This window comes from Solea solea, chromosome 12 (genome assembly GCF_958295425.1).
Source record: "Solea solea chromosome 12, fSolSol10.1, whole genome shotgun sequence".
NCBI classification, from domain to species: Eukaryota; Metazoa; Chordata; class Actinopteri; order Pleuronectiformes; family Soleidae; genus Solea; species Solea solea.
In genome coordinates this window covers 16,887,056-16,898,373 of record NC_081145.1, presented here as the reverse complement: position 1 = coordinate 16,898,373, position 11,318 = coordinate 16,887,056, and the positions used below count along the sequence as shown (strand labels likewise).

The window sequence follows — 11,318 nt, the reverse complement described above, 5'->3', positions numbered from 1 at the left end:
GTCACATTGTTGTGGAATTAAATCTTTCAAAAAGCAATGGACAAAACCCAGTTTCAATGGATAATTGATTTGTTTTTTGACTGACATTTATGTCATAGTAGGTTTTATACATTTTATATACCAAATACCGCCAAAGACAGAAAACACAAAAAAGTAGCTATGTTGTCATTTTAATTTGAGTGATTAGTAAGTAAACGTCCTGAGCATGTTTCTACGTGTTGGCAAACACTGGTCCAGTTAACCTGAGACACATGAGAAATAAGATGCAGCAGCTACATGATCTCTACAGATGATATGTAGCTCAATAATCCTGATTCTAGCTCCATCACTGTGTTCAGTGTAAACCCACTGATCCACACAATGTATGAGGTAAATAATAAACATCCATACAATGCAGACAAGAAAAGGTGAATTGTGGTTCATCTTGGTTTTGCATTTATACAGGCGAATAAGGTACCAACGTGAAATCTGTATAGCGAAAATGATCACTACACATAACAGATTACATGAATAGACCAAACATTGATTGATATGAATAATGTATCATTGAGCTATACACAAAAAACATCAGCTCTATAACTTGACAGAGTCTAAACCACAAAAAGAACATTATCCTACGGCTCACTTTTATATCAATATGCAAGTTCACATTCTTCCTTTTAATCAACTAAATCCAGCATCCAGATGATTGGAAATGCATTAAAACTGTTTCAAAATGATATTGCACATACATTAGTTATGCATTTAAACCTAACTGGTTTTCAATTAATTAATTAATCAGATAACAAAGCCCATCACGATTATCACTGGGCACATATTGATGACAACAAAAGTTTTGTTTTGTTTGTAAACCTTTAAAAATCCTAAAAATACTCAAGTTTTTAAAAAGATAACAAAAACCGGCTAATTTAAAATAGTTCCTTATTTAAAAGGTAGTAAATGTAACATTCAGAAATCCATATGTATTGGTGACACCAGTGGCTGGTAATGAAATCTGCAGATGTAGAAACAGTCAAATGACAGGTTTCCATCAAACATCTGCTTACTGAAGGATGGGTAATGTCAGCCTGGAGACAATGCATTTCTACAAAATTCTTGTGCTGCGAGCCAATAGAAAAATGTCTAAATTAAAGTGACCTACTATTGCACACTGTTGTCATGGTAGAGGAGCATAAGAGACGCACTGGGCTGCAGTGCTCTGGAGTGTAATATAAACCTTTCATTGTCTGGATTTACCGCAAATTCAGCTGCTTTTAAGACTAACCATGTCTTCAGCAAGCACCAGACATCATGTCAGACAGGTTTGAGAGGTGGCGTAATAAAATGTCGGTAACCAAAACATATACATAACAACATATAATATTAATGCAAACCAATAATATGTGATCAAAAGTTTGACTTAAACCAATAAAAATCTTTGCAGGGTAGTCGTCCAAAATCTGTCAAGCCATCAAAATTGTTGCTTTTCTATTCTTATCTTCTTCACTCAGCCTTCTTGTCCTTGATGGCAGGTCCACGTAGAGCTGTCCATATGCTGCTCAGTACCTCTGTGTACAGCAGCGTACCCAGAAAGACCACTGCCGTGCCCACCCAATGCCAGGTCGTGAAGGGATTTTGGAAGTAAATGATGGAGAAGATGAGGCTGAGGAATTTTCTCAGTGTCACCACCAGGGTGACGGTGAGTGAGGTGCACTCTGTGGTCAGAACGAAAACACCACGGATGCAGACGTATCTGAAGGAGCCCGTTAAAGACTTTAACGACTGTTGTCATAATTAGCAGTGACAGATTTACAAGTATGTTCTTCATGAGTTCTTTCTGTGTCAGCTTTGGTGACTGTGTATCTCCACTGCTGCTCTTAAGTGGGGTCCCTCAGGGATCAGTTTTCGGCCCTCTTAAATCTTTTCTTAAAAGTCATCTATTTTCATTGGCCTTTGACACTTTTTTAAATTGTTGATGTTATTTTAATTTATTTGGTTTTTTGTTGTTGTTTGTTTTTATTGTGTTTTATTGAATGGCTGTTATTTCCACCCATATTCTGTTGTATTTTATTGCTTCGTATGAGCTTTTGTCTTATTTATTCTGTATTTTATTTATTATGCACAGCACTTTGGTCGACTGTGGTTGTTTTAAAGTGCTTTGAAAATAAAGTTGGATCAGATGTATTTTTTTGAGTGTTTTGAGGATTAAATCTGGATAGCAACTGTTGTGAGATTTTCAGCTTTAACAAAGTGTGACTTCATATACACCCAGCTGCAATGTGTGTTAATCAATCTTTCAGACAGAATCAAACTTGTGCTAAAAATAATCAAATTTAATGGACGACCTAATTGTAACTCCTTAAACTGAAGCAATAAATCTGGTGTCCAGAGGCACAAGGAGGTAAATCAATGAATATTTACGTTCTTTTTTCCCTTTTAAAACTCTTTTTCTTAAAGCTGTAGTGCATAACTTAAATGTAATCGAATGTCTGTTACATTCTAACTATTGTCAGATGAGTTCACACAATGCAGATTAATAAGGCTGGGTTAAAAAAATACATTTTCCAATTGTATCGATCTTTGCTTTAAGATCAGATATTAACTCTATGTTGGTCACAAGAGATTTGACTATGATAAGTTAAGAGACCCTAGCAATGTTTTGAGGATAGAAGCTTCACACCAAAGATTTAGTGACTTTGTGGAAGCTGAGAGCTACTGAAGATTATGTAACACACAGTTCTTAGATTAAAATCATTTTTTAAAAGGATACTGTGTGATGACGTTGATCAGCAGGTAGAACCACATTACTGGCATGGTCAGTCCAAACACAGGGATGACGACAGGAGCTGCACAAACAAGAACAATTCACTTGACATCAGTGAGAAGAGAGAAAAATCACAAAAACACAAACTTTTCACCCGTCACTCACCGCTCTGAGTGAAGAGGTCACAGTGGCGATAGATGTCTGTGGCGAAAAGCAGGAAGCCTGGCAGTGGCAAGCAGTGCTGAGAAGAAAGAGAGATAATTAGGAGTTATCTGTGTGTCTACATCATTTAATTAGAGGAATACAAAACATTTGATTGAACAGTGACAAACGACTTATTTACAAGGTAGAAACTCAGAGGAAGTGTGACGTGTTCCTGTGGGAGTTTGAATGTTTGCGCGTGTCAGAGCGAGAAGAAAACTCACATTATAGAAGAGAGCCTCTTTGGAATGTTTGCCATACTGCTTGTAAAGCGTCTCCTGGAAAATGCCCATTCTCGCAGACATCAGGAGAGCAAACGTCAACATGGCGATACCTAAAAGACAAATATCAATATTAATTTTCATAATCCCCATCACTCAAACAGATGAATTAACCATGTTTGTGTGGCTTGTCTGTGCAAATATTTTATCACCATGATAGTGACACATTTATGTAATCACTAAACAGGTTGATCGGGGCAGTTGTAAAAATAGGTTATGTGCTAGGTGTGTATTTGAATACAGGGCAGGTGAAGCCAGATCCAAATCTCATGTGGTCACAGGAAGTGCATCCAGGACACATTTCAATTTATGCCAGGTGTGGACAGTTTTAATTATGCAAAAATAAGAAATGATAATTAGTTTGGAACCCAAAACTCACCAATAAGCCATCGCATGAGGACATTAAATCCGTCCTCTGATCCCTCACTGGCCACATTCTGCAGAAAAGAAGCAACAAGTCACAAATACCCTGTGAGTGCATGTGTGTGTATGTGAGCATCAAATATTTTACAAGTCAAAACTGCAGTATCTACAGAGCGAGCACAGAATATATAATATGAGGTCATTGAATGACAACCAGTAACAAAGTGTGGATAAATTGAGTTGTTTTGCAGAAGACTCACCACTTGTTTGGCAGACATGATGGTGCAGATGAAGATACCAGCTGAAACTAAAACTATAGACAGATATTTGCTGGTTGAATACCTGCAGACGGAGAGATAGAGGGAGTGTGATGCAAATAACTGCATTAAATCTGCAAGTTGAATGTACTGTGATGGTGCAAGCAAGAAACAAGCCGTCATTTGAAGGCAGTGATACCTTTTCTTCAGGATGATTATTCCCAGGATCATGTTGGCGATTAGTGATCCCTGCAAAGACACAAGCAGCAGGTCAACCGTGGGTATCAGACAGACAGATGGAGGTCAAGTGATAACAGGTCACATGTAAAAGTTCAAATGAAACACAGGAATCCATACCGATCTGAAGATCATGTGCAGTGGCATGGCAATGTTGAAGTTGAGAGCATAATTGTTGATCACACTGACTGTGAAGAACATTGTCACCATGATCACATAGTTACTGGAAAAAGAGACAATGACCCATGCGTGTAAGTGTCAGGTTTCTTTTAAGTGACAGAAAAAGGGAATTTCAATGTATAGGTTTTTTTTGGTTTTTTTTACCGGATAGGAATTGTTGGTTTCTTCCTCCCAAAGTTTGTTTCAAAGATGAAACCTTCTAATGCGATTAATAAAAACTGAGCAAAGGTGACAATGTTGCCGCATCCTGGAAACTCTCTATAAACAAAAGGGAAGAAAACAACAAAATAGTTAAGTACATCTTTATTCATCATCTCATATCTCATATCTCATTGTAATAGAATTTCTACCATCAGTGTTTATAGACTCTAGACTGTTTATTAGTGCTGCAATTATTAGATTATTATGTTTCTTTCAATAATTAAAACAAACTCAGATGTTTCAGCTCCTTAAATGTGAATATTTTCTGGGTTTTTTTTTTATTCATAGAACAAATAAGTAATTTTGACTAAATCATTTTGGTTTGTGGGCAAAACAAGACATTTGAGAACATAATATTTTCAAGTCCAAAATGTTGATCAGTGTTTCCCAAACCTGGAAATGATGCTCTCAAATGTCTTGTTTGTTCACAAACCAAAATTAATCGGTTATAATGAATTGATGATGTAAAAAAAATACAAAAGACAAAACCCCCCAGCTACTGCAAAATGACAGTACACAAAATAAACCAGCACTAAAACGCTTCAGGTGATAGAAAGGCCTGTTCAAACATGGGAGTCTTTATTTGCTTTTTTAAAACTGTCACTGTTGCATTTAAGCCAGAATGTGGCATTAAGGTGTGGCACCTACAACAACAAATTGTTGTAGAGAAAAGGATCATGGAGACATATTGTGTAAGTATTACAGCGCATGAGTTTTGTGAGGTTACAAGTTTCAAAGAAACAACCATGGAGCATAGATACAGCTCACCCAAGGGTGTTGACAACATTATGTGTGTGCTGTGTAAATGTGAGTATGTGTGCTTGTGTGTATTGATAACTAGCTGTATCAGTTCTTGGGATAAATGTCACTCTCACACCTAGGGGATTAATGTCCTTATATTTTCTGTCCTTTAATTCTCTCAAAATAACCTACCAACTCGCCTCAGACATGGTCCAACCTACTTTTTCCACTATAAAGCCCAACATGGCTGTAACTGATTCACTGGTTATCCGTTTAAAAAAAAAAAGGTGATTGGGCTTTAGGGCTGCAAAAATTATTTGATTAATCGATTACTATATCAATCATCAACTATTTTCATAATTGGTTAATCCTATACTTCTTTGATCCGTAGAATATAAGAATGGAAATGATGATGTTCTTGAATGTCTTGTTTCTCCACAAACCAAAATTATTCAATTTGAATGATTTCTTTGTTACATGAAGCGAGGATTCAGAAGTTGAAGATTGATCATATAATTGATTCATCGAATCAAGCAGCACTAAAGCCCAATAACCTTTTTTTCAGATGGACAACTAGACCTTTAAGACCTCTAAGACCTCTGGCCTGGAGATATATGGATAGGATGGTGGCTGATTATACAACCACTGCCTGAGCAAGTCATATGATAAGGGGCAACACTGAGGAGCTCCTTCTTGTCTGGTTTTAGTTGTAAAAAATGTAATCAGGCAGTCATGACTTTTTTTCAAAAAATATAACAATTTCAATATATAAACAGAGAGCGTCGGGGTAGTGGAGTTGTGTATGTGATCATAACTACATACATCCTTGGTATTTTAAGACGTGTTTGGAGTAAACTGATCGAATTAAACTACCACAGACACTTTTTCAGCTTAGCATATGTGGTGCAGCAGTGAAAAGGGTCCGCCCTCGAATAGTGTTTCGCTGCGCCACGTTCCGTTTATCATATACCGGTCTTCTGCAATGTGGAACAATTCAAATCATAAAATAAATAATTACTAGTTTGTCGATATGAACCGGTATACCGCCCAACCCTAAAACAGGTACACGAGATTCCTATGGATTCATTTGCTCATGACGTGTGACCTAAAGGCAAGAACGTTGTAGCCCTGAGGGCACAACACAAGAAAGAGTAGCCGTTTCTGATGGACACAGATAAAACACCTATCAGAAAGGGAAGAGCTAAACTACCTGAATATTTGTTAAAACAAAATGAGCATTACCAAAGTGTTTCCATCAGTTGTTTTGAAGTTATGTTCAACATTCTAACTTCTCTGTCCAACAAATCTTAAGTCTGCCACATTTAAAGTCTGGAACTTATGTTTGTTTGCATTTTCGACCTGCGAGCTGGGTTGTTAACAGTACTATATTAGACAATAACTAATATTACTGTAGATTCTAAAGTGTAGAACCAGGGGAGTCAGAACACACAAGAACACATAGGCACGAAGTTTGTTACTGACCTTACAAGCAGCTCCAGAGACACCACATTGCTACAGCATCCGATGAACACAAGAGCCACGGCTATTCCAGTCGCCATGGTGACTCGCTGCTGAGGCAACTCACTGTAAATGGAATGGAAACGGTGTCACTTCATAGAGCAGGTTTCTGACCGGTGCATGTTTGCATACGCACAGCGGTTTGTATGTTAGGGGAGGTCTTTCTTCCTTCAACTGAACCAACCAACACATCTGAACCTGAGATGGCGCTCTAGGTTATTGTTCGGTGCTCATGGGAATTGTAGTTCAACCCCTTAACATCACGGGGGAGGGAGGAGAGCACTGCGTGTCCCTGTCGTTCACCACGTCGCGTATTAAACTCACACATACGCGAGACTAAATACTCGAGAATAAAACGGAAGAGTAAAAATGAATGAACATAGTTTAGTCACTGTTCAGTTGTGCGTGGCGTGCTTACGTCATCAGTTGAGTCGAGGTGGGAGCTTTTCAAAAGGAAGAGCACTCACTGTGTCTTAATATCTGAACACCATAAACTACGCATGGGACTAATCCAGGGACGGTGCTAGAGCTTTACTGGGGCACAGGCCCCCACAAACTAATTGCCCTTTTTTTCTGGAACGCCTACTGCATGCAAACAATGTAGTATACAAGCAGTTATTATGCAACATATAACCCTATGATAATATTTAACTTTTACATACTGTATATGAATGCAAATAATACCTTTGAAAACTTACTTACATTTAGATTCTTCAATAATCCGGTAATTGGAGATGGAATAGCAGTGCAATATGATAACTGTCTTATTGAATAATAAAAGAAAATTGCAGGATTTGTGTATTTATTCAGCCTAAGCTAGTATCACTTTCACAGATTTGTACACTACCTTTTTTGTTTCTTTCTCTTTTTTTGTACATTTGTATATTTTTTGTACTCAGGTTATTAATAGTATTATATTTGATCTTGAGTCTTGAAATTAAATAATTTTATGTTACATAATTTTGTTATGTCATAAGCCCAGTGAGTGAAAAAGATAAGAGAAGATAGTCCTTAATTTGTCCCACAGTGGAAAAATTTACATCGTTACAGCAGCAAATTGAAGGGACTTTAGAGTGCCGTAATTTATTTATTAATTAATATTTATATATTTGCCCTGGCGTATTGATTACCATTTTGCACAAGGAAGGACGACGATATATCAGCAAAATGATAATTTGACCTACCTCTATTCTTTTTCCACTTTAAACTGTGTATCTCAGTAACATTTTGTAACAACAAAGTTATGTATGACATTAACGAAGCACTAGCAAATAAGTGGAAAAGAAGGGGTGAAAAAAATAAGAAAAAGAATATACACTCTTGTGCGCGGGGAGCAAAACCCCAATGTAGGTGGTGTCATCTTTCTAACATAGACGATCTTTGGCAGAAAACGTCATTACGTAGCTACAGAGGACGTGGCGAAACAAACCGCTAGCTTCATCGTACCGCTGCTGCTGCCGCTGCCGTAGAGACACCAGTGTCGCCACTAAGTTCAGCGCAAACGTAAAACGCTGTGGTTGGTTGATCTTCTAGAGAATCGCTGCCAACACCGCCGCCATGATCTCCCTCACTGACTCGCAGAGTAAGTGTGACTCCTCGCTGCTCTTTGTCTCTTTAACATCGCCTCTCTCTGGCAGAATCCGGTTCAGCAGAACGTGTGAGGATAAAAGCTCAAACATGATTGGTTCGAGAGCTTCGTGACGTCATAGTTCATTACGTCACGGCAGCGTATCAATGAAAAATAAAGTAGTAATGCCCTTATTCTGGATTATATCATCTGTGACTTGAAAATGTTGTTTTTTGGTTTATATTTTTGTATACATATATATTTATTTTAATCTAAATTGCATTATTGTCTTATCTTTTTGTTGATTTCATACTATATTTTTTAAAACAATCTTTAATAAAAATATTGTAATTACCACACTTAAACATTTCTTATATTAGATGTAATATTATATATTAGTTCTTATGTAGTATTTAATATATAACATCTATGTAACATCTATGAGCTGCCCTTTCTGTCACAAACCATTTTTATCAGTAGTTTATGATGGGTGTCATTATCAAATATTACATAATAACAAACAGCTCCTTTGTCTTGTGCAATCGACAGAAATTGGAATGGGGCTGACCGGGTTCGGGGTGTTTTTCCTTTTCTTTGGGATGATGCTGTTTTTCGACAAAGCCCTCCTCGCCATTGGAAATGTGAGTTGATCCGTGATGTCACCAAACCGTCAGATCTCTGCCCTGACGTCAGCCTTGTGACCTCTAATGTGTGTCTTTTTTTTGTGCAGATTCTGTTTGTCTCCGGTCTTTCCTTTGTCATTGGGCTGGAGCGCACATTCAGATTCTTCTTCCAGAGACACAAAGCAAAAGCCACTGGTTTCTTCCTGGGAGGAGTTTTTGTGGTCCTGATTGGCTGGCCAATCATCGGCGTTGTCTTGGAGATTTACGGTTTCTTCCTCTTATTCAGGTCAGCTGAAACACAAAACCGAAACGAACCATTAAATTGCGGAATCAGCGTGAATCATTCATGGTCTGATCTCAATCTCTTTAACAGGGGGTTTTTCCCGGTGGCGGTCGGCTTCATCAGACGAGTACCTGTGCTCGGCTCTTTGCTCAGTTTACCAGGAATCAGTTCTGTGAGTACCATGGTGAACATTAAACCATGTTGAACATTAAACACGATGAGTAGTCGTGATGTAGTCATGATGCACTCGTGCACGGCACGTTTTCTTTGCTTTTCCATTAGCCAGAATACCTGGTACTTTTTTTAGTACCTGCTCTGGCGACGTTCCAAGCAGGGCTGAGCAGATGCTATGCGTGACATCGTCATCAGACTGCCGAGAGTGCTGTCACTGGAAGAGGCATTAGCGCGACCTAAAATGCAGGGAGAAATCAGCATGTTTAATTTTGTTCTGGGGATAAAGAGATTGAAGATTCCCAGTGTCTCCACTTTTGAGGTCAAAGATATCCATGAAAGTGTAGTCGCAGGATCATTGAACAGAACTTTTTGTTTTCAGCATTAGAAGAGATTGAACTACCAGCTCATGTTGTTTAGGAGGAGCATGGCTGCTGACAGATGTTTTAGATTTACAGGATTAGATTATATGAGAAACATAAAAGTTTATTGTCCTGGGTTTTTGCGTCTCAGGCTGTATGCGTTTGGTCTGATGTTACTGATGTTTGCTGGATTTGGACTGTTTTAATGTTGCACTTTTATTATTTTATTCTATGATTATTCTGTAAAGCAGTGATAATCGATAATTGATATAACTAGTGTTATAATTAAACAGTAAATATTATGTTAATTATGATAAATAACCCTGGATTGTCTTTTTTTTTTACTTTCAGCTGGTGGACAAAATTGGGGAGAGCAACACGATGGTATAACAGCGGGCTGAAGAGTGTCAGTATTTATCATGGCTTCTAATAGTGACTGTATATTTCGGTTTTTGCCACTACATTACTGTGAACCAACATTTCTGTTCTGCACAGAAGACACACTTTTATCTGTGGACATTTGACTAGCATGAAGTTTCTCCTGTCGGAGGGGAAACAGTTTTGTATCTGACTGCCACATGGACACAGTTACCAAGATTTAGTTTTTTGTTTTTTTTACAATAAGGTCAGAAGAAGGTCTCTCCCTCTTTTTTTTTAATCATTCCAGTTTGATATTGATGGACTGATCATGTGGGACCACTGGATCTATTTGTAGCATCCACTCCTTCAGACTATGTGCCTGCAAAGTCACTGAGAGCATTGTTGATTTCCTCCATGACGTGTTACTGCAATTTTGTACATTTGAGATGAACAAGTGAAAATGTCACTGACGTAAAGAAGAAACCTGAGCTGTTGTAGAAAAGAGATGTTGTGGAGAAGTTTTACTGTAACTTTTGTAAGTGTGTATTTGAAATAAATTGTCTTTCATAATTTGTATCCTGTATTTATGTGTGTGTGTGTGTATAGTCAGTTTTACATGGGCTGCTACCTCTTCTGACTTCAAACTGCCAGCAAGGTGACTGAATACAGACAGAATATATTACTATATATGTGTATATACATATATGTATATATATATGTGTGTATATATATATATATATATATATATATATTTGCTAGTGCAGTGTATTTTTTTATAATAGTAATAATAGGACATTCAATATTAAATTTGACACATAAGCTTGTTTATTTTTGAAATTGAAATACATTATTATTCTGAAGTATACACCGTTCCGTATCAAGAACAAATACGTTTTTGAATATATTATCATGATGTAAATTGTGCTATAATTTTAACGCATATTGCCTACCCGCTACTGTACAGTTATTTTTTTTTCTCCCCTCTCGACCAGACTAGATACTCATTGGGCCCCAGGTCATTTAAGTTTGACACCCCTGCCTTATTTGAAGATCAACACCACTGCCAACTGTCACTGTTGCTGCCAATAATGTGAAATGAGTGTGCACAAGTGTAGTCATTGTCGTCACGAGCCCTGGGTTTTCACAGGTCGCTTTTTGTTGAACATTTATTCAGTTTAGACTTTTATTTTCTTTGTAGTTCAGTTTCTGGTTTCCTGTTTTCTTTGCTTC

General features: G+C 37.6%; 2 protein-coding genes across 3 annotated transcripts; one reads left to right on the top strand and one right to left on the bottom strand.

The window, feature by feature from the left end:
* Positions 1-154: 154 nt before the first annotated feature.
* Positions 155-8,310, bottom strand: slc35b4 (solute carrier family 35 member B4). 2 transcript variants are annotated; one of them, XM_058646263.1, is made up of 11 exons: positions 8,169-8,310; positions 6,687-6,788; positions 4,407-4,520; positions 4,203-4,305; positions 4,045-4,094; positions 3,849-3,930; positions 3,605-3,662; positions 3,169-3,278; positions 2,909-2,984; positions 2,750-2,825; positions 155-1,732 (listed from the first exon to the last, which is right to left on the bottom strand). In XM_058646263.1, exons 2-11 carry the CDS (start codon positions 6,761-6,763, stop codon positions 1,483-1,485), a joined length of 996 nt encoding a protein of 331 aa, XP_058502246.1. In that variant the 5' UTR covers positions 6,764-6,788; positions 8,169-8,310; the 3' UTR covers positions 155-1,482. The 2 variants fall into 2 exon arrangements, with proteins under 2 accessions (XP_058502246.1, XP_058502245.1); XM_058646262.1 differs by lacking the exon at positions 8,169-8,310 and adding an exon at positions 8,039-8,055.
* golt1bb (golgi transport 1Bb) lies at positions 8,164-10,658 on the top strand. The gene is made up of 5 exons (XM_058646264.1): positions 8,164-8,304; positions 8,839-8,930; positions 9,020-9,198; positions 9,286-9,367; positions 10,080-10,658. Exons 1-5 carry the CDS (start codon positions 8,280-8,282, stop codon positions 10,116-10,118), a joined length of 417 nt encoding a protein of 138 aa, XP_058502247.1. The 5' UTR covers positions 8,164-8,279; the 3' UTR covers positions 10,119-10,658.
* The last annotated feature ends 660 nt before the right edge of the window (positions 10,659-11,318 follow it).

Bases quoted from the DNA above. Each gene is read 5' to 3' on its own strand.
- slc35b4 (XM_058646263.1), bottom strand. From the start codon at position 6,763: ATGGCGACTGGAATAGCCGTGGCTCTTGTGTTCATCGGATGCTGTAGC. The intron at 2,985-3,168 runs GTGAGTTTTCTT...CTTTCTTCTCAG, and splicing joins AAGAGGCTCTCTTCTATAAT to CACTGCTTGCCACTGCCAGG. The intron at 2,826-2,908 runs GTGAGTGACGGG...TTGTTTGTGCAG, and splicing joins TGACCTCTTCACTCAGAGCG to CTCCTGTCGTCATCCCTGTG.
- golt1bb (XM_058646264.1), top strand. From the start codon at position 8,280: ATGATCTCCCTCACTGACTCGCAGA. The intron at 8,931-9,019 runs GTGAGTTGATCC...TTTTTTGTGCAG, and splicing joins CCCTCCTCGCCATTGGAAAT to ATTCTGTTTGTCTCCGGTCT. The intron at 9,368-10,079 runs GTGAGTACCATG...TTTTACTTTCAG, and splicing joins GTTTACCAGGAATCAGTTCT to CTGGTGGACAAAATTGGGGA.